The sequence below is a fragment of the Microtus oregoni genome, unplaced genomic scaffold (genome assembly GCF_018167655.1).
Source record: "Microtus oregoni isolate MIOR12 unplaced genomic scaffold, Mior012 000105F_ref0000443, whole genome shotgun sequence".
In the NCBI taxonomy this organism is placed as follows: Eukaryota; Metazoa; Chordata; class Mammalia; order Rodentia; family Cricetidae; genus Microtus; species Microtus oregoni.
The window spans coordinates 1,695,114-1,718,027 of record NW_024544720.1 but is presented as its reverse complement, the minus strand read 5'-3'; the positions used below and the strand labels follow the sequence as shown (position 1 = coordinate 1,718,027).

Below are 22,914 nucleotides of genomic sequence, written 5' to 3'. Positions count from 1 at the left end.
CCTAACCTATTTTTTCAACTGTTGTACATGGACAATGTCATACATGCAAGTAATTCTAAGCGTCTATCTCTATATAGCTCACATTTATTATTACTATATTTTAGTAGGGAGGGGCCTTGCATGCCACAGTGAGAATGTGGTCTGAGGACAAGTTGCAAGACTCAGTTTTTTCCTTTCCTGCTGTGAGTCCAGGTATTGAACTCAGGTTGTCAGTCTTGGTGGCATAGGTCCTTACTGGCTGAGCCATCTTGCTGATCCCATCTCTATTCGTAGGTAGCAATCGAATTTTTAAATCTTTCTGAGTTGTTCAAGAATGTCTCCCAGGTCCTATTGCCTCTGTTTATTTGTTTGCTTTATTTTTCCTGCTGGCTGTCATGTGGAACTTCTACAATTGCAGCCACACCAGCCCTGGAAGGTGTGAACAAGGTGCCAAACAGTCTTCTATTGTCTTCATTCCTCACAGACTGTAGTAGAACACACCCCTGAGTGTACCAGACTTTACCAAGTGGTTGGACTTATTGCACGAAAGAACTTGAAGTTCCAGGTGAGATTACTGAAACTGGACTTATGTGTTTGAATGCTTAACCATAGGAGTGGCACTATTAAGAGGTGTAGTCTTATCACAGGAACTGTATCACTGTGGAGGTGGGCTTTGAGGTCAAATACATGCTCAAGCCATGCCCAGTGAGATAGACTCCTTCTGCCTGCTGATCAAGATGTAGAACTCTCAGCTCCTTCTCCAGCACCTTGTCTGCCTGCGTGCTGCCATGTGATAATGGACTAAACCTCTGAAACTGTTATCCACCCGCAATTAAATCTTTTCCTTTGTAAGAATTGTCATGGTTGCTGGGCGGTGGTGGCACACAACTTTTATCCTAGCACTTGGGAGGCAGAGGCAGGTGGATCTCTGTGAGTTTGAGGTCTACAAGGGCTAGTTCCCAAACAGGTTCCAAAGTTACAGAGAAATTCTATCTCAAAAAATGAGGAAAAAAAATATCATCGTGCCTCTTCACAACAGTAGAAACCCTAACCAACACCTCCACAAACAGTGGCTTTCTTTCTTCCTCTCTCCTCCTCTCCTCTGCCCCTCGTTCTACTCCTCCACTCTTCCTTTCTTAGAACAGGGCATTGTAGGGCTGGTGAGATGGGTCGGAGGTTAAGAGCACTGGCTGCTCTTCCAGAGGTCCTGAGTAATCACATGGTGGCTCACAACCATCTCTAGTGCCCTCTTCCAGTGTGCAGTCATACATGCAGGTAGAACACTGTATACATAATAAAAATCTTTAAAAAACAAAGAAACAAACGAAAACCAAACCGGCGCCTTATATAGCCCAGGTGGCCTCAAACTAGTTTACAGTCAAAGATGGGCTTCCTCTTCAGATCCTCTTGCTCCCAGTTTTGAGTGCCGGAGTTACAGGTTTGGGTCACCTTTCCTGAATCAGGAACTCTTTTCTTGCTATAATTCTTTGCTTCCCTGTCATGGGTTACACTTTACTATGAAAGAACTTCCTAATTAACCCTGCCATACAGGTATCTCCCATCTCTGTCACTCTTTAAATAAGCCTGTTTCCTACACACAGGATCGTGATTCTTTTTAGGATCTGAGTTTTTCCTGGAGCCGTTTAAATCCTCAAGTATGAGTTAGTCCATCTAAATTAGAATAATATCCCAAGGATTGGGGCTGGGATACTGACTACAGTATACTATAGGATACTTCTACAGAAGTTTGCTGTATCATAATGTAAAAGCTGCTTCTTGGGGCTGCAGAGTTGGCTCGGTAGTTAAGAGCATTGACTGCTTTTCCAGAGGATCTGGGTTTCATTCCCAGCCCCCACATGGCAGCTCACAATGGTCTGTAATTCCAGTTCTAGAGGATCTGGCACCCTCACACAGATATCAATGCATATAAAAATAAATATATTTTTGTTGTTTTTGGTTTTGGTTTTTGAGATAGGGCTTCTCTGTGTAATAACTCTGGCTTTCCTGGAACTTGCTTTGTAGACCAGGTTGGCCTTGAACTCACAGAGATCTTCCTGGCATTGCCTACTGAGTACTGGGGTTAACCACTACTGTCAGGCAATATATATATATATTAAAAGGCTTCTTGGGCTGAAGAGATGGCTCAGTGGTTAAGAGCACTGCCTGCTTTTCTAAAGGTTCTGAGTTCAATTCCCAGCAAGCACATGGTGGCTTATAACCATCTGCAATGAGATCTGGTGTTTTCTTCCGGCCTGCAGGCATACATGCAGGCAGAATACCGTATACGCAATAAATAAATAAATCTTTTTAAAAGAAAGCTTTTTCTTGATCAATGGAATCTGCCTTTGACATTATTTAGTAAATGTTGTAATATGAACAGTGTTTACGATTCCTTCCTGTTATTGTAATAAAACACTTTGATAAGAAAAAACTTAGGGGGGCTGGAGAGATGGCTCAGAGGTTAAGAACATTGCCTGCTCTTCCAAAGGTCCTGAGTTCAATTCCCAGCAACCACATGGTGGCTCACAACCATCTGTAATGGGATCTTGTGCCCTCTTCTGGCCTGCAGGCATATACACAGACAGAATATTGTATACATAATGAATAAATAAATATTTAAAAAAAAAAAAAAGAAAAAACTTAGGGGAGGAAAAGTTTTCTTTCCTCTGATATTCCCAGGTCACAGTCCATCACTGAGAGAACTAAGGGCATGAATTCAAGGCAGGAACCTGGAAGCAGGAGACATGGAGGAATGCTGCTTGTTGGCTCACTCAGAGACTCATGTTTGGCTAGCCTTTCTACACAGCCTGAGAACACCTGCCAAGGGAATGGAGCTGCCCACAGTGGGCTGAGCCCTCCTACATCAGTTAACCTAGACAATTTCCCACAGAATTACCCCAGGCAATCTGATCTGGACAATCTTTCAACTGAGTCTCCCTTCTCAGGTGATTCTAGGCTGTGTCACGTTGATAGTTAAAGCTAATTAGAGTACATAACTTTAGTTCTTTTATCTTCCTCTTCCTTTGCTTTCACACTGTGATCGCTCAGATCTTCCAAGGAAACAAAGTAATCCTGCTGATAGCCTGTAACTTTTTTTTCTTTTTCCTTTTTAAGGGACAGCCTTGGGAGCCTGTGACTCTTACTGGATGCTTCTTTAGCTGTATTGGACCAGTGCTTGCTTATTCTTCAAAGACTCTTGGCTAAGATAGGTCATACTCTGTCTAGACAGAGGCCATAATCCTGTAGATGTAAGTTTATAATTTCTATTTTACTAAACAGCTCACAGATATGGTGGTACTTTGTTAGCCTTTATTGAATGATGCCTCTAAATAGCACCAATATGAACTGTTGACTTCAGAGCAGAAGACTAGAAAATTGCTTTAAAATAAGTTTTTTAATCTAGGGATTTGATTAGAATCTGGTAAGGATCAAATAAAATTATTCAGGATTAATGAAAACAAGAGGAGTGTTTGTAGCCTGGGGACTCAATGAATCAAAGGCATATATATATATTTATTGTATATGCTGATGAGCCTGAGTCCGGAAGGGGTTGTCAGATGCCCTGGAACTGGAGTTTCAGGCAGTTGTGATCCACCAGACATGCATGCTGGGAAACAAACCAAGGTCCTCTGCAAGAGCATTAAATATGACCGAGTCATCTCTCCAGCCTCCCAGCTTCCATTTTCAAAGCTGCTTCATGTATATTTTCCATGACAGCAAATCACTTTATTTAAAAAATTACTATGTAGTCAGTCAGTGATGGTGCATGCCTTTAGTCCCAGCACTTGGGAGGCAGAGGCAGATGGATCTCTTAAGTTTGAGGCCAGTCTGAGTACATAGTGAGTCCCAGAACAGCCAGGGTTACACAGAGAAATTCTGGAAAAAGGACAAAACAACAAACAACAACTACCATAACACCCAGAAATTTAGTGTCAAAAACTTTAAAAATTTTTGTATTAATTAGCAATAAAGTAGACTCGTGCTTCTTTATGCACTGCATGTTCAAATTGAAAAATCTTTTTTACTTCCATTTTGAGACTTTAAGATACATTTAAAAAGACTTTTATCAGACTTTTTTTTTCCATAGTGGGTGCTGAGGATTGAGTCCAAAACCTTACATATTCCTAGGTGTACCACTAAACCACACTCCCAGGCCCTAGGGACTACAGTTTGAATAATTAGTCAAATAAAATAATGTAATCTGTTTTCTGAGATTTTTGTTTGTTTTTTGAGATGGTTTCTTTGTGTAGCCCTGGAACTCACTGTGTAGCTCAGGCTGGTGTTGAACTTAGAAATCCATCTGCTGCTGCCTCCTGAGTGTCTGGACTAGAAGCACGTGTTGTCACCACCTGGCCTCAGATGGGTTTTAGTTTGTCTTCAGAGTTATTCCACATCATTAGACTGTTTGTTAATTATATCAGATTTCCAGAATATAACCACACTTCATTTAGCCCCCTGGGAGCACAGAAGTGAAACCAGAAGCAGCTCTCAAAGTGACTTCAATTCTCCCAGCATCACACTCAGGTGAATCCCCACATTCCTGATATGTTTTTCATTCTCTTGAGGCTGGAAGCCAATGGAATTTCCCAGTTACCCTTGCTCAGGGGTAATTTTTAGAAGCATTAAGTCAGTGTACTGCTTGCTCTGTGATTCATCCTGCATATGGGCATGTTGTGAATGTTACACAGGAACTATTGGCCAGTGTTTAACCGTCGACTCTTGCCAGCCCCTAATTCGAGTGTTCCTGTGGCCATCACTCTTTTCCCTTTCACTTATCAAGTGCCAGATAGATGACTTATAGTTCCCTTTCAGGGGATTCCAAAAATTGTAGTAAGGCTTTTTTGTTTTTAAATTGTAAAACTTTTTTGTTTCACAATTTTATTACATTAAGGGAAACAAAAGCTGAGCGTTCAGTTTCCAAATTGACTATTAAAATCTCATCTGAATTTGCCCTACACATACAGTAGATACCAGCTCTAGTAGCCAGCCTCCAGGAAAGAAAGAATACATATTTACAATTTTAAATATGTATGGGTGTTATGCTTCCTTCGTGTATATCATATGCATACATTGTCCTAGGAAACCAGAAGAGGGAATCACATGCTGCTACCATAGGTGCTAGAACTCAGGTTCCTGAAGAGCAGCGAGTGCTCTTAACCATGGAGCCATCTGTCTGTCTGCCCAGTTCCTTATTTTTTGAAAGGATATTTTCACTTGTCCCACTTCAAAGATACACATTATTCAGTGTATCCCCTTGAAACATTTTCACTTCTGTTTCCAAGTTACTTTCTCTCCATGAAATCAGATTTGATTTGTGTGTCTTGCCATATTTTGTTTATGGCAAAATAAAATGTGATTTCTCCACTTAAAAAAAAATAAAACATAAGACGCACACTATTGGCTGCTTTGATTTGTTAACTTGGGAAGTTCCCTTTAAAGCAAAACAAAACATTGTGGCTAAATTAACTTACGCATAACTTTGCATTAGCAGGTTTAGTTAACGTGTTATTTTGCACACATGATGGAGTTACCAGTTCTATCGCTTGACCACTGGATATTCATTCGATATATATATATAAAAATCTTTACTGAACCGCTATTAGGATCAGGCTGCCAGGAAAATACAGCGAATGAGTCAGTTACCAGATCTATCCTTTAACCACTTAATTTATTTGTCGATTCAAGTCTTTGAACCGCTACTGGGGCGTCGGACTGCCTGGAAAATACGGCAAGCAAGTGGGCCGGAGCCACGCTTGCACCTTCCAGTGAGGAGGTTGGGCCTTCGATTTGCCACTGTTCGGGCACTGGGTGCTGAGACGGGAAGGGAGCAGAGGGCGGGAGCCGCCTTATGAGTGCACGGTCGTTCCTGCACCCCACCGCGGTCCCAAGCTTGGTGGCAAGCTCCCGGAGGCGGGGGACGCTGCAGGACTCATTCTTAGCGACGCTGGTCCCAGGACTCCATTAGGCGGGCATGCTGGCGCTCGCCTTAGTCCTAGCAATCCAGAGGCAGGGGAATGTGAGTTGGAGGCCAGCCTGGTCTACACAGTGAGCTCCGGGCCAGCGAGGGTTATGTCGAGAGACTCGGATGACTCGTCTCGAACACAAAAAACCTGTACCCTGCTGTCGCTGAGCTCGGGGTAGGGCCAGGGCCCCGCACGGCCACAGCCCTTTAAACAGGCTCCGCGCGGGAACCACCGCCCAACAGACACAGGCGGGCCCCAGACGGGCGGGGTTCGGTTGGGTGGGGAGGTGGGGAGCCCTTCCTGCCCAGCAGCGACCTTTACTGATGTGGGCGGGGCCGAGGGTACTCTGTCCCCGCCCCTTCCCCGCAGCGCTCCAATCATCAGCCTCCTTTTGCAGGGCACACCGGCGGGGGCGGAGCTTCCGACGGGTGTGTCCGGAGGAGGAGCGCGCTCCCACCGACTTTTCGAACGCAGTGGGCCCTCAATACAAAAAAAAAAAAAGGAGAAAAAAAAAATATGAGAGCGGCGTCCAATGACGTGGCAGTAAGGACCCGCGCTCGGACTTGGTTCCGCCCCCTCCGGACGAAACACAGCCTGGGCCCTGCTATTGGCCCGCGAGACCTGTCACTCATCGCGGCGGCCAGCCGCAGGGTCCTCGCGGTGACTGGTTCCGCCCAGGCGCGAAATGTAACGCGGGAAAAGTCGGAGCGGGGGGACCGCGGCGGCAGGTTGTTATTCTCGGGGACTCTGGTCAGCGCCGCCTGCCATGAGCCGGCGGCTGTAAGGCGCCGAGGCGGAGCAGCACGGGCGAGCAATCCGAAGCTCGAGCTGAGAGCGCGAGGGCTGCAGACGGGCCGGTCGGCATGATCCGCGGCGCCCCGGTACCCATGGCGGAGCCGCCGCCGGTCATCTTCTGCCACGACTCCCCGAAGCGCGTGCTGGTGTCAGTCATCAGGACCACGCCGGCAACGCCTCCATGCAGCGGCAGCGGCAGCAGCAGCGGCGGCGGTGGCGTGGGAGAGCCCGAGCAGCCGCCGCCGCTCGTCCCCACCAGCCCTGGTTTCAGCGACTTCATGGTGTACCCGTGGCGCTGGGGGGAGAACGCGCATAACGTGACGCTCAGCCCGGGGGCGGCGGCGGGCGGCGTCGTGTCGGCTGGGCTGCCCGCGGCCGCTGAGCTTCCGACGCTGCGGGGTGCGCCGCCATCCACCGCCTCGGTGACCGGGGCGTCGGGCGGGGAGGACGAAGAGGAGGCGAGCAGCCCAGACAGCGGCCACCTCAAGGTGAGCGAGGGCGGGCGGTCGGGGCGCGGGGCAGCCTGGGCCCGTTAACGGTGCGGCTCGGCCGCGGGGCGGGGCGGGGCTGGGGAGGAGAAGCGGGGCGGCGGGGGCAGTGGCTGACAGGACGCTGACGTCACTGCCGCGCGCCAAAACCGGACCCCTGGGGGCGGGGCGGTCACGTGACGGGCGCGGAGCTAAGGCCGGGCGGAGGGCAGCAGGTGCAGCGGGGTGATGAGGGAGGCTGGCCGAGTCCGTGGTCCAGACACTCCGCACCTCAGGCTTCTAGATCTGGGAAGAAAGGTTGTGAGCTCCCGGCTTCAGCCTTCATGGGGGTAGGGGTCGAGGTATCAGTGTAGCCCTGGCTGGCCGGGGACTCCCTAACTAGACCAGGCTGGCCCCGATCTCTCAGAGTTCCACCCTTCTTTACCTTCCGAGTGCTGAGATTCTAGGCTAGCGCCACCATGCCCAATAAATACTTTCTATCCGGAGCAGCTGAGGCTTCAGAGTTTGTTGAACCGTTTTCATTAAGATCGCATAGTTGGCTACTGGGAGTGCTGGTCAAGATTTTGTGGGGAGCCTTCCTTGAGTGTTGGTACAGGGTGACTGCTTGGATGGTCCCGGTACTGTGTCTGTGGACTTTAATACTTTACAGTCGTCAGCGCTCGATAAAGGTGCCGGTAAATTTGTGTGTGGAATAAGTATTGATAATACGAGATAGATATCCAAGTTCTATTGGTTCGGTGCCAGAATAACATAGGTTTGCTACAGATGTAGTGAGCAAATCACCTAGCTACAGATGTATCACCTAGTGGATAAAGGGATACTTTGTTTATAAATTGAAACAAGTTTAATCCCATTACGGTCTTTAACTAGAATGTTGAAACTGTTTCGGTGGAGGAAATCAGTCTTTACCTGTGGCATTATTATTGGAGAGCAGTTAAGTTTTAAGACTGCTTTGGCACATTTCAAGTACTGAAACTGCACATCAGTGCATATCTGAAAGAGCAGTCGAGGTGTTGGTACCTGTGTTGGTGTAGGGAACAGCTGCTGTTGTCGGCTTTAGGTAGTCTCCTAGGATAACATCTTAGGTGCCTTAGGTAGCTGTAATTTTTGTGTTAATGTTTTAGTCTTTCTTAGAACATACCTTGTAAGGTTAAGCAGTGTAATGGCTTACATGCACAAATACTTGTGGAAGGTTTTGTATTTGTGACTTTTAATTTTTAATTACTTTATGTGTATAGATGCTTTTGTTCCATGTATGTCTACACATGTGCATGCCTGGAACTGGAGTCATAGACAGTTATGAGCCACCATGTGGGTGCTGGAAATCTAGATTGAGTCTTCTGGAAAAGTGCTCTTAACCACTGAGCTATCTCTACCCATTCCTCCCATGTCTTAATCTTAGCTTTAACTCAATGTTTTTGGATTATCAAAGAAAAATAATGTTGTAAATCAATGGTTCTTAACCCTCCTAATGCTGTGACCCTTTCATACAGTTGCTCATGTTGTGAAATTATTTCATTGCTACTTCATATTTGTAATTTCTACTATGAGAAATTGTAATGTGAATATCTGTATTTTCTGATGGTCTTAGGCAACTCCTGTGAAAGGGTTATTTGACCCTCCCCCTAGGGGCCACTACCCATGAGTTGAGAACCACTGTTATAAATAAGTAAAATCATAACTGTGTTCTTTTTTACTTGAGTCAGACTTATCTTTACACAGATCTGTGTAAATGTTCTCACAGTGCATAAACTTGAGTTTTATTTCTGCATCTTCACCTCTTTTAGAGGAAAATATACCAGAAGTAATGTGGAAGTTAAAAAGCTGTTACAGCCGGGCGATGGTGGCGCACGCCTTTAATCCCAGCACTCGGGAGGCAGAGGCAGGAGGATCTCTGTGAGTTCGAGACCAGCCTGGTCTACAGAGCTAGTTCCAGGACAGGCTCCAAAGCTACAGAGAAACACTGTCTCGAAAAAAAAAAAAAAAAAAGGAATTTAGGGCTGGAGAGATGGCTCAGAGGTTAAGAAAAAGCTGTTACATATGTATTTTTTTTCTTCTCACAGAATATTTGTAATTTTCAGAAGTAATTTGATTACAGATTCTGCCTTTTTTATTTTCATTAGTGAAGACATCCAAGTGCAGCTCGAGAAATTCATTTAGGATTCTAAACCTGAGAGAAAGTGCTGGAATATGCTTTTATTTGAGAAGGGGACCTTGTCTGGTTTCTGGTCAAGGTGTTGGTTTAAAGAGGGAGTTCAGTGCCCCTTGTGTTACAGTGATGATCTCTGAGTGAGTCATGACGCTTGCCCAAGTCTGTGGGTAGCCTGTGTCAGCAGCTCTTTGCACCGAATGGCTGTGAGCAGTGTTTACTTTCTGTTTGTTGCTATGACTTCTAGGGGAGGTGTTAACATCTGAGTTGTGCACACTCTGTATCAGCTTTCTGTTGCTCTTTTGTGTGTCCCTACCTATGCTGTCTTCCTGAGTGGATAAAGAATATGTCACCTGCTAGCTTGTTTTGGTTCCTGCTTGTCCTGTATTCATTTTTAATATCCAAACATCTAGAGTCTGTGTAGTCTTATACATAGTTGATTTGTATATAGTAATTTTTGATCATCATCACCTAAAAAATCTATTCTTTTAGTATAGTAGCTACCATTTGTTACATGACATGAAGTGGACACTTTGTAGTGTCAGGAGTAAACAACCAGGCTGGCATTGCTTTTTCTTTGAATCACCAATAATCTTGACAAGATTTGTCTTTCAGGCCAGGGATACAATTGGTTGCTAATAAACTTGCCTAGAAACATGGTTTTCTTATTTTTAAGACAAAAATGAAAAGGGACTATTCAAATAGTACTGGTTATTTTAATATATGGTTGGGACTGGGGAGGCTGCTCAGGGTGCAAAAAGCATGATGACCTGTGTTCAGATCCCTAGCACCCACATAAAAGGTGAAACACATCTATCTATGTCCACAGTGATGAATGTAGAAAGACAGGCAGATCCCGGGGCCTCTGGCCAGGTAGCTTAGTAGAAATGGTGAGCTTCAGGTTCAGCTAGAGACCCTCAAAAATAAGGTGGAGAGGGATAGAGGACACTTGACACTGGCCTCTGGTTCCCAGATGTGCAGACACAGGCATGCATGCCTGTATGCAGCACATGCACACAAATATGTGTGGCTAGTAAATACTGCTCATTATTGAGCTACTACCTGTACATGGCAAATATGTTGTATTTGTGTGCCCCTTACAACTGAACATGTCTTATTTTTCTCTAGTAGTAAAGAAAATAGTAGTGGGTTCTTTAATTAATTATTCTTTTTCTTTTTGGTTATTTGAGACGGGTTTTCTGTATAGTCCTGGCTGTCTGGAACTAGCTCTGTACACCAGGCTGGCCTTGAACTCACTAATCTAGAGTACTGGAATTAAAGGTGTGTGCCACCATGCCTGTTGTGAGTTTCTCTTTCAAAGTGAAAATTGACTGAAAGAAATTTGGTTAGAGCCAAATTTTCATTCTAGGTTTGAGGCTAAGATTTATGCTTTGGAAACCTGTAGGTTTTTACAAGAAAAGCAGTGACAACATCTTCACAGTGCTTGTAGCTGTGCATGATACTTGTAGCACTGTTCGGTTTTCATGTAACCTATGAATGTGACAACTTACCTGGAAAATAAAATGAGTTCTTAAAGAAAAACATGTCCTTTTAGATTAGAGGAGATAGTCCAGACTTCCCATGAACACTATTCAGTTCTGCCTTGTTGTCGTTACTGTAATACATTTGTGACACACTGGAACTGGAATGCTATCAGCTATTTCAATTGTCTTTTGTTTGTTGGTTGGTTTTGAGATAGAGTTTCATTTGTAGCCCAGGCAGGCCTCAGACTCACTTGTAATCATCCTGCCTCTACTCCTGAGTGCAGGGATTACAGGTATGTGCCATTATAGTGTCTTGATTTTTTTTTTTAATTTAATTTTTTTTTCTTTTTGAGGCTTGTGTAGTCTTGATTGGCCTTGAACTCAGAAAAATCCATCTGCCTCTGCCAAGTGCTGGGATTAAAGACTTGAACCTTTTTTTTTTTTTAAATTAAGGTAAAACTGTATGGCATTAAATTATTAACATTATGAAGTGTACAATTCTGACATTTAGGGTATTGATGGTTGTACAACTTTTAGAACTTCATCACTGTCCCTGCATCCACTGAACAGCGATCCTAGAGCCCCGTTTCCCAGCACACACAGAATGACCCTTTCCAATTTGGGAGCTTGTCTTAGGTTGTACTGATGTCTTTAGACCTTCAGATTCCTGACTCAGGAGTTGTAATCTGTTTTCAGTTATATCAAAATGTTTTCTCTTTTGTCTTGTACAGCTTTTGAGTATTTAATTCTCTAAGGTTTTTTTCTTTCTTTCCGTTTTTCCATGTGTTGTTAACTTACAGCTTCATTCTTTGTGTCCAGGAAAGGGGTCTAGGATACATTGAGATGTGTTTCACCCTGCTAAGGCAGGGTCTGTCCTCTTTCTTTGTGGTCCTGCTTATTTGCCTTACACACTTTTGAAGTCTCCAGATTATTTTGAACTATTTCTTCCATTAATTATGTCATCTTTAATTGTGCATATTAGGGAGTCTATTTGGTGTGAAGTATTTGTAATTATCTTTTTTATGTCCTTTTACTAATATAGTCATGTTTTATCTAAATTAAATCTTGTGGAAAGCATGTAGTTGTCATTGAAAATCTCAGTCTTAGCATTTTAATGGGAGACTTTGCCCTCCTCATTTTCAAAGTAGTTACTGATGAGGAAGGACTTCTGTTTGTTTTTTTTTTTTTAATGTTCATTCAACTTGGTCTGTTTTTCAATTTCTTTATTGATGCCTTGTATGTTGAGCTGACTTTCCCTCATACACCATTTTAATTTATTTTTTAAACTTCCTGGCGATTGTCCTGAAATTATTAATTCACCTTTTAAATGTATAATAATTTATTTTGAATCCACATTACCTTAGTTTCAGTAGCCTATTAAAACTACACCTGTGCCGTTTTCGTTTATGATTATCTCTTTCTAGGGCAGAGGACTGAGATTAAGCTTAGGGCCTCCGGCGTAAGCAAGTGCCTCCACCCTGAGCCACATTCTCAACTGTGGATACGTTTAGCTTACCTACCTGTTTACAGCTGCTACAGCTTTCACGTTCTTGTGTGTTGAGCTTGATCAGCTCCAGATAGAGCTTCTGACTGGGTTCAGGGTTTTCTGGGAGTATGCTCAGTTTTCTGTGTTTTTCGGTGTCCTAACTTTACAAAAAAAAAAAAAAAAACCTTTCTCCCTGATTTTTTCCTCCCACGCTTTTCCTGTGTCTGCTTGCTTTAGCTGAAACCAATAATTTGGTTCAGAGAACAGCAGGTTGTTTTACAAGGTTTATGAGCAATGCCCTCTCGGTAGTTAGTCTTAAATCCTGACAGATATCCAAATTAGGTGAGGCAAAGACAAGTGCCTTGTGTCAGTTCATCAGATGCCCAGTCCAGGTCACAGCAGACAGTTCATGTTGAACAGGGTCTGGTCTGCCGTCTCTGCAAGTGGGGACAAGGGCCACACACTAAGAATATAGACATTTTGAAAGTTGCTACTGGATAAAGAAAGAATGGGTAAGTGAAAATGCTGTAAGGATGTTTGTTGATTCAGTATTTGATGAGATAATTGCTGGTAGACTATACTAAGTCTGTGACCACTGATTCTAGTTTTCTGTTATCTGTGGAGAGGTGAGCTATTGGAGCCCATTCTTGCTGATGCTACTAAGTTTGTATCATTTTTATTTATATATATATATACATATATATGTATATTTATATAAAATTTCATTTTACATTCCAACCCCATTTCTCCTTCCCACCCCTCCTCCCACCCTCCCTCACCTTCCCCCAGCCCACTCCCCATCCATTTCTCCCAAAGGGTAAGTAAGTCCTTCCTTGGTGAGTCAACAAAGCCTGGCCCATTAAGTTGAGATGGCAGAACCAGGCCCCTCCCTCCCCTGCATTATGGTTGAGCAGGGCATCCCACCATAGGTAATGGGCTCCAGCAAGCTAGCTCATGAACCAGAGACAGATCCTGGTCCTACTTCCAGGGGCCCCTCAGATAGACCAAGCTACACAACTGTCTCCAACATGCAGAGGGCCTAGTTCGGTCCCATGGAGGCTCCACAGCTGTTGGTCTAGAGTTCATGAGTTCCTACAAACTTGATTCAGCTGTCTCTGTAGATTTCCCCTTCATGATCTTGACTTCCCTTGCTGACATATTCCCTCCTCCCTCTCTTTGACTGGATTCCTGGAGCTTGGCCTGGTATTTGGTTGTGGTTCCTTCAATGGCTGAATGAAGGTTCTATGATGACATCAGGGTATTCGCGAATCTGATTACAGGAAAGGCCAATTCAGGCACCCTCTTCTCTATTGCTAGGAGTCTTACTGGGGTCATTTTGATGGATTCCTGGGAATTTCCCTAGCACCAGGTTTCTCCTTAACCCCATAATGGCTCTGTCAAGATCTCCCTTTCATTGTTCTCCCATTCCATCCTTCCCCCAACTCGACCATCCGGTGTACTGCTTTGATTATAGGAAATTATTAAAGTCTATAAAATGTCAACAGGATGGAATCCGACGTGGTAGACCCAGAGCAGACACTGTCCGGGACTTAATAAATGAAGGAGAACATTCGTCCAGCAGGATCCGCTGTAACATCTGTAACAGGGTGTTTCCGAGGGAGAAATCACTCCAGGCTCACAAAAGGACTCATACAGGTAAGATGACAACATTGTAGAAATGGCTAGAAGTAATACTTGGTTAGTTGGGGGCTCGAACTCACAGAGATCTGCCTGCCTCTGCCTCCTGACTGCTAGGATTAAATGCGTGCACCACCATTGCCTGGTTGCATATATAGCTATCATGACTGTAAATGTCTCTGCAAGTAATGTGATATAAAGGGATGTGTCATTGTTTTGAGTCATATTGAAAGACTTGTAATTGGTTAAAGTTTGTCATTTGCAATAAATAATACATTAATTAAAATTGATATTTTTGAGCATCTTATCTAGCTTTCATTATGTTGTATGTAGAAATTTAAATGATGCAGAAAGTAAGAATTTCTGCAGGAGTCTCCTGTGGTAAATAAATACCACAGGACACTTCATGGGGGGTACAAAGTGCTGCTGAGAGCCTGTGTGAGGATTTGAAAGGGCAGGGAGGATGGTGTGGGTTTGTTTGTTTATGGTTTTTTTTTTTTTTTTTTTGAGACAGTTTTTTTGTATAGTCTTGGCTTCCTGGAACTAGCTCTGTAGACCAGGCTGACCTCTGCTTCCTGAGTGCTGGGATTTAAAGGTGTGCTCCACTATTATCAGTATTTTTAAGGATAAAAAACAGATAAAAAGGCATTGCCTCCTGGCTGGAATGTCTCTTCTGAAGGAAAATAAAGACCCTTCTCCAAGTAGCTAATGAATTTGGTGACATTGCCTGCAGAGAAGATATTAGGAACCGTTTAAAAATCAGCAGGCAACTTTCAGTTGTCCAAGGAGCTCAGCAGGGCTTGGGATGGTCTGAGGAATTACTGGTACTACAAACACAAAAGCAGTTTTCTGTGCTGGTGCGTCCAGCTTGAGGCACAGTGTATGGAGGCTGGAGATCAGCTAGCAGACTATTACAGCATCCCCTCTGGTGAGCAAGACCCAGGAAATAGCCACAGACAGCAGAGTTGGAAGTAGTGTATCAATCAGGAAAGCCTCATAGCTGGAGTGTTGAGGAGAAAAGTATACAGAAGCTGAAGATGTTACTATTAAGGACTATACCCTGGGTTTCTAAATCCTCAAGACCTAGAGGAAGCAGTGTGCTCTGTGGAGGAGGGCTGCTCTGGTGTGTTGGGCATTGCTCACTGGAGTTCTGATCCCTGTAAAGAGGATTGTCCTCCTGTCCCTTCCTCCTCTTGCCTTTCTGCCTCAGGTCTGATATGATGTCTGTCTTCTTAGGTGAGAGACCATATCTGTGTGACTATCCTGATTGTGGAAAAGCCTTTGTTCAGAGTGGGCAGCTAAAAACACATCAACGTCTTCACACCGGAGAGAAGCCTTTTGTCTGCTCAGAAAATGGTATGGTGTTAGAAGTGATATTTTAGAGTAGTTAGAGTAAGGTTTACTTAGATTTTTAGTAACCATCGGGTAGTTTTACTTAGATTTTTTGAGAAGAGAGAATTGTTGAAAAGCTTTTATAAAACATAAATCTACCCCCATGCTATGGATTAAGCTCAGATCTTGGCACATGCTAGACAGGTACTGTATTAACTGGAGTAGATATATATTCTTTTTCTTTTTAAATTTTTTTTTTTTTTTTTTTGGTTTTTCGAGACAGGGTTTCTCTGTGGCTTTGGAGCCTGTCCTGGAACTAGCTCTGTAGACCAGGCTGGTCTCGAACTCACAGAGATCCGCCTACCTCTGCCTCCCGAGTGCTGGGATTAAAGGCGTGCGCCACCATCGCCCGGCTCTTTTTAAATTTTTAAGTATGTATTTTGAGTATGAGTGCTCTATCTGCACGCATGCCTGCATGCCACAAGAGGGCATCAGACCCCATCATAGATGGTTGAGAGCTGCCATGTGGTTGCTGGGAATTGAACCCAGGACCTCTGAAAGAGCAGCCAGTGCTCTTAACTGCTGAACCATCTCTCCAGCCCCATTGTATATCTTTTCTAAAGTGATCTATTTTTACATCCATCTATTTGTGTGTGTGGTCGGGAGACTACTTGGATTCTAGGGATCAGACTTAGGTTTTCAGGCTTGGATGCAATTGCCTTTACCCATTGAACCATCTTGCTGGCCCTGAAGTGTTATTTTTTTAAATCACAGTGTCCAAAAAAAATTTTTTTAAAGTGCGTAAATTTTCAGTTATATTTCAGTATAGTTCTGCCCTTTTTTGGTGGTTTTCTTGATAATTTACCTACATCTTATGTTTACAGGGTATTTATTTTTAGTTTCCACATATGAGAGGAAACTTCTTTTTCTTTCTGAGACAGGGTCTCACATGTAGCATTGCAGGGCCTGGAACTCACTTTGTAGACCAAGCTGGCTTCAAACTCAAAGAAATCCATCTGCCTCTGTCTTCTGAGTGCTGGATTCAAAGGTGTATAAAACCACAGCTGACATGATAGAAAGCTTAATTTTTTAAATTTATTTTATGAGCATGTGTTTATCTGTATGCATATATACATACTGTATGTATTCTTGGTGCCCTCAGGTCAGAAGAGGGCATTGGATCCCATGGATGTGACTATGGAAGTTTGTTTGGTTATAGAATGTATTGAAGCTGAGCATGTTTAGTATGTCTGAGTGTCCAGTTTCTAGTGAGCATTTCTTCTGTGTTTTAAAGGCTGCCTAAGCAGATTCACCCATGCAAACCGCCACTGTCCAAAGCACCCCTATGCCAGGCTGAAGAGAGAAGAGCCAACAGATACACTCAGCAAGCATCAGTCTGCAGACAACAAAGCTGCTGCCGAGTGGCTGGCAAAGTAAGGCTGCGTGTGTTGTCTCCCAGAAAGGTGCCTTTGGGGCTTGGGTTCATGTTACATTTTGAGAATTCTCCTCTTATTTTAAATAAATTACTTTTATACGTACTTTACAAAATAGTTCAGATAACTCTTAATTTCCTATAGAGTTGTTAATGGTTCTTGGGGTCTATGTGTGATAAAAATGAAATATAATAGTTTGTGTGCTGCCTCAAGAATAGAGTGTCTCATTTTCTTTGTTTCACTGTTGAAAAATATGAAATACTCATGAATTTGCAAGTCATGGCAACAAGGAAGTTTGTATTAAAATCTTTCTCTTAGGATATTTGACTTAAAGACTTGTCTGATGCAAACATCCTTACAGCTTCTCAGCAGTGCTGCTGTGGCTCCGCCTCCCCCAGCCACAGTGGGCCCTTGTTTGCTTTTAGCAGCTGAGAGACTGTTGTTTGGGGCCTGTGCTCTTGACTGGAGCACTCCCTTCTTCCTTTAGCAGGTCTGCTTATCCTGGAACTCGCTCTGTAGCCCAGGCTGGCCTTGAGATGACAGAGCTGTGCCTGCCTCTGCTTTATACGTGCTGGGATTAAAGACGTGTGCCACCACGCCCAGCTTTTGGTCATATTTCATAGGTTTAATGTTTAATTCTGCCAAAAGTTAACCATTGTCTTGCCCCCCACCCCCTCAAAAAAGCTGAGCAGTGGTGGCACATGTCTTTAATCCCAGCACTTGTGAGGCAGAGGCAGTTAGATCTCCGGAGTTAAAAAATAAGAAAGGTGTTGTCTAAAGCTCATTCATATATAATCATAGAGGTAGGGGGTTTGTTTGTTTTTTCCTGGTGTTGGGGATTGAACTCAGGGCCTTTGATACATGTTATGCAAATGTTCTACCTTTGAGCTGAGCTACAGACATGGCACCACATGGTGTAATGGTGAACAGATGATAGAGCATGGAGTATGAGGGCTGAAACAGCAAGGACTGACTGTAGATGCCTGAGGGAGGAGTCTTCTCCTGAATTTCATGTCCCTGTGCTACCTCTGAATAGTTACAGAAAAACAATTACTAAAGAACCGCTTTAACAACATACCATTTTTATTAATATATCTTCACTGGATATTGTAATAGACTTCATTAAATACATAAAAGTCTATCAGGTAATATGATCACAGTAATCCCTCCATATCCTTTTCTTCTAGTCACCTTTATTCCCTTGGACATTCTTGTTTCTACTTTACACATAAACGATTTAATGAAACTATATAAAATCTGAGATCCACAAATTAGTGAAGACATGCTATTTGTCTTTCATGTCTACATAATTTTGTTCTTTATGGCTGAATAAAATCCATTATATTTGAGCCGGGCGGTGGTGGCGCACGCCTGTAATCCCAGCACTCGGGAGGCAGAGGCAGGCGGATCTCTGTGAGTTCGAGACCAGCCTGGTCTACAAGAGCTAGTTCCAGGACAGGCTCCAAAACCACAGAGAAACCTTGTCTCGAAAAAACCAAAAAAAAAAAAAAAATCCATTATATTTGATTTACTGTTGTAAAGGTGGTGGAACCTGGAGAATGGAGCTGACCAATGAGGCTGACTACAGTCTCATGCAATAGATAACTTATTTAGAGCATCAGACAATTTATACCCTGAGGGCTAAGAGGAGCCATGTTAGGAAAGTGCATGGGGGCAGCACTGACACTCGCAAGTGCTCAGACAATGTGCATCTACAACATTTTCCTCATTTGTTCATCTACTCAGACCTAGGCTGATCCATAATGTGGCTACTGTGAGTGCCGGAGTAAGCCTACAGTACACGGATCCTATGGGATAGCTGAAGTGGCTGAGCTATTTCTATTCCTATCAGTATGTATAATAGGTCTGGTTGAGGCAAGATAGGATCTCAGTGTAATTTTAATTTTCCTGATAGTTAAAGATGTTGAATTTTTTTAACATGTTTATTTACTGTTTTTGCTTCATCTTTTGAGAACTACTTTTAAAAGCATTTATTTTGTGTGTGTGCTCCTGCATGTATGTTTGTGCAGGAGTTCATGAGGGCCTGAAAAGGGCATCAGATTCCCTGGAACTGGAAGTACAGATGGTTGTGAGCTGTCATGTAGGTGCTGGGGACCTAAGACAGGTCTTCTGGGAGAGGAGCTAGTGCTGAGCCATCTCTCCAGCCCCACTAAGAAAATATTTGACAACCTGATATCTACTATGTAAATAATCTGCCTGCCTTTCACACAGGTACTGGGAGATGAGAGAGCAGCGCACGCCCACCCTGAAAGGCAAGCTAGTTCCGAAGGCTGATCAGGAGCAGCAGGACCCGCTGGAGTACCTCCAGTCTGATGGCGAGGACGATGAGAAGAGCGGCGCCCAGCGCCGACTGCAGGAGCAGCGAGAGCGGCTGCATGGGGCCCTGGCGCTCATTGAGCTGGCCAACCTAACAGGGGCGCCACTCCGCCAGTAGCCCCGACACTGACTCTTCACTGTACAAAAGTACTGCCCAGCATACTTAAAAAGTAGATCCTTGGGCATAAGCTAAGCACCTTATTTGCTTATCATAGGCTGCTATTCTGTAGAAACTTATGAAGAATGTTGTTGCCTCAGACATGGGGTGAGAGAGAATTGCACTTTTTTTTTTATACAGAAATGGATTTGATGTAAAGTTTAAAATATTTTGTAAATATGGACTGCAGTTACAGGGTAGAAGCTACATGTTGTGGGAAGCTAGGTTTTGCAAGTTTAATGCATTCATTGAAAGCAGTTCTCACAGGAAGCACTTTGTGAATAAGACATTTGTATGAAAAAACAGATTGGTACAAATAGCCAAAGAAGGTTGAAATAGATTATTTATAAGATCATTTTAAACAGTTTTAGTATGTGTGACAGTACTGTAAACACTGAAACAGGGCAGTGTGAGACATATGTATAAGATACATATTTTTTAAATTGTAAAATCACATGCCCATTAAGGCTAGAGAACTGGGAGGCCAACTATTTGTAAAGATGCTATAAGTTATAGACTTGGAAGAAAATAGGTATTTGAGGATCTTGGTAAGGGGCAGTAGTTGAGAGTTTTTTAAATTGGTGAAAAATGAGTCTTATCCCACCTTTCTGGGCTTTTTACTCACTGTAGTGCTGATGCCCAGAAAGCGCTCCTCACCCAGCTTGTGGCCTGGGGACTTTTGCACATTGCTCAGCTGCTGGGCCTGAGTGATTAATCTTGCAAAGTCTAGGTAACCCAGCAACTGGTGCGTGTGTGTGTGTGTATGTGTGTGTGTACATCAGAGAGATCTTTATGGGTCCTGTATTGAGATTGGCACTTGTGTTTATATTAATAAAAGGGACATCTGCAGGGCTGTTTTGTAGTGGAATGTTTTAGGTCTTTTGATAGTAAACACTAAATTTTAATTGTACTGCTTGTTTAGCATTACTAGCAAATGGGAGCCTCCATATTTATATTTCAGTGCATATTCCCACCTTTCTGCTTCACTTCAGAATAACATGCCAAGCTATTTTGTGTTCACTAAATCGAGCTATCAGTTAAACACTTGAATAAATATTCGCTACTCTAGTGTGCAGGCTTCTGAGATAGTTTAACTGTAAGTGTGTTGTCTGGTGGTTCAAAACCATTTTCTCCAAATAGGAAGTTATTGAACACACGCTGTGTATTTAGGAATGAACAGAATCCCAGGGCCAGGCAGCCACCTCTTTTATGGAGTCAGGAATCTCTGTCACTTGAGCTTTTGTTCAAAGGGGAATGAAATTAGATACAGAACACGGTGATTTATGGACCCCTTAACTGAAGACTTCAAAGTAACGGGGAAGACGGGCTCCTCAGTGCCTTCTCTCTGAGTTGAGAGAGCACCCGACAAGTTTAGATTACACCGGTAGTTAGACTGTGCGGCCTGGAGAGGGAGAAGGGGGGTAGCACTGGTATGAAACTGAGGTGGTAGTTACAATAATGTGTGACGAGGACACACTGTAAAAATGGAGTCCTCTGTACAGTCAATTGCAGATCTTTAGGGGCTTTTTGTAATGACAGAATTTATATTTGTAATGGTCTAAGAATTTTATTTGTAGTCTGGTATGTAGACTTTTAACTTGGAGCACTTATAAGTTTGGTAAGAGACCATAGCATCTGAATTTTCTTGGTTTGGGGTTCAACATTGTCTCTAGAACTTTCCCTCAGAAAATGAATGGGAGTATGTGGATCAAAGTGCAGCACTCATCAGTATTGGGAAGTTTGGAATCTGATCAGCTCACCTTGAGGACAGCAGTACAGTTTGAAAAATGCAGTTAGCCAGTTCACAGATGATAAAAGGGCTTTTTTCTCCAGCTGACTTTGTCACCCATGTAGTTATGTTCCCAAGTATTTTTATTTGTATGATTGGACAGTTTAAGAAATTATTCCAACTGCTTACCATTGGCCATGTTTTAAAGGGTATATATATGCTATGTACTTGGACAAAATACATTGACATCTAAAATTTGAGGTGTGTTATGACTGCTTTTTGTTTTAAAAATGTGGTTACATTCAGATTTTTGAAGTGTTTTATGCTTCATATGGCTAAGTTGTAGTTTGGCAGAGTTAACAGCATATTAATAAACATGCTGTAATTTTAAAAGATGCTTTGAATAAAATTTTATTTTAATTTAAAGCTTAAAGGACATGGGTCATTCTTGCAGCTTTTATAATTTATTTCTCTATCAAAAATAAAATAACTGCTATAAAAACAAACCCTAAAAAAATAGAAACAACCCATAACTCTCAGATAGCTTTTCTAAGGTTCAGGGCCACAAAAAAAAAAAAAAAAAAAGGGCAAGCATCCTACCACTGAACTACATCATATATCCAGCCTTCAGCATCATATATATAGTCAGAATTACTCTTTTTTTTTTTTTGCTTTTTGAGACAGGGTTTCTCTGTAGCTTTGGAGACTGTCCTGGAACTAGCTCTTGTAGACCAGGCTGGCCTCAAACTCACAGAGTTCCACCTGCTCTGCCTCCTGAGTGCTGAGATTAAAGGCATGTGCCACCACCACCTGGCCAAATTACTGTTTCTTTAAAACTGGTTTGAGACAGGGTCTCACTTTGTAGCCCTGACTGATGTGGATTTCCCTCTGTAGATCTGTGTCTGTGCCTCTTGAATGCTGGGATTAAAAGCTTACCGTATGATATTGGCTTGGTGTGGATGTTAATTTCCTCACCTCATTCATTATCACAGTGCTAAAATTATGCTGGGGCTGGGGAGATGGCCCAGTGGGCCAAGTGCATGCTGCACAGACGTGAGGACTGGAGTTCGATCCCCAGCACCCACATAAAAGCTGGGCAGGGTGGTGAGGCCTCCAGCTCCAGTGGATCAAAGGGGCTCTCTTGCCTATCAGCCAACCTACCCAAAATGGCAGGCTCCAGTTTCCGCTAAAATAGGTCAAGGAGAGATTGAGGAAAGATCCCAGCATTCCGCCCAGAAGTGGCACACACCTTTAGTCCCAGCATTTGGGGGGCAGAGGCAGGCGGATCTCTGAGTTCAAGACCAGATGGATTTCCAGGGCATCAAAGACTACACAGAGAAACCCTGTCTCTAAAAACAACCACGCACACAAAATCCCAGTGTCAATCTCTAGCCTCCACATGTGCTGGGATGAGTGGGTACATCTCTATACATGTATGTGTGGGCATACATATACTGATGTTGGGTCTCAAACCTGGGACAAATGGCTGACCGAGGTGCTTTTAACATATCAAGGTGGTCACCAGGTTCTTCCAGCATCCCTCAGTCCTTACCTGTTACAAGGTCCTCCTGGCAGGCACATCCCGCCGCCTGCCCTGAACTCTCCCTGCCCTGAACTCTCCCTACCCAGGGACTGGGCCCTTCCCTGTAGCACAAATTCTAACTGTTCTCAATGATAAAAACCTGGAGTAAAAGCTGGAAAACCAGAGAAGCCTTGCAGCCAGCCACTAGAGAGACCTTTATTTCTACCAGTGCTCAGAGCACAGGGGCAATCCTGTCCTCAGACTGCAACTGTATCCACCAAACCTCAGACTACACTGAGCTCCTGTCTCCTCCCACTTTATATTCTTCTCTCTACCCAGCCATATCAATCCTGTCTCCACCTCCCTGGTGTGGGATCCCAACTGCTGAGATAACCTTTATTTCTCTTTTGGAGGGAATAACC

General features: G+C 43.5%; 1 protein-coding gene across 1 annotated transcript; it reads left to right on the top strand.

The window, feature by feature from the left end:
* The first annotated feature begins 6,649 nt into the window (after nt 1–6,649).
* Nucleotides 6,650–21,397, top strand: LOC121443402 (zinc finger protein 367). The gene is made up of 5 exons (XM_041645163.1): nt 6,650–7,225; nt 13,850–14,000; nt 15,219–15,338; nt 16,609–16,747; nt 18,980–21,397. The coding sequence occupies exons 1-5, from the start codon at nt 6,806–6,808 to the stop codon at nt 19,200–19,202; spliced, it is 1,053 nt and encodes a 350-aa protein (XP_041501097.1). The 5' UTR covers nt 6,650–6,805; the 3' UTR covers nt 19,203–21,397.
* The last annotated feature ends 1,517 nt before the right edge of the window (nt 21,398–22,914 follow it).

What these genes read in the sequence shown, in the direction of transcription:
- LOC121443402 (XM_041645163.1), top strand. Translation starts at nt 6,806, where the DNA reads ATGATCCGCGGCGCCCCGGTACCCATGGCGGAGCCGCCGCCGGTCATC. An exon ending in CAGACAGCGGCCACCTCAAG is followed by an intron (nt 7,226 to 13,849) that starts GTGAGCGAGGGC and finishes AAATGTCAACAG; the next exon opens with GATGGAATCCGACGTGGTAG. An exon ending in TCACAAAAGGACTCATACAG is followed by an intron (nt 14,001 to 15,218) that starts GTAAGATGACAA and finishes CTGTCTTCTTAG; the next exon opens with GTGAGAGACCATATCTGTGT.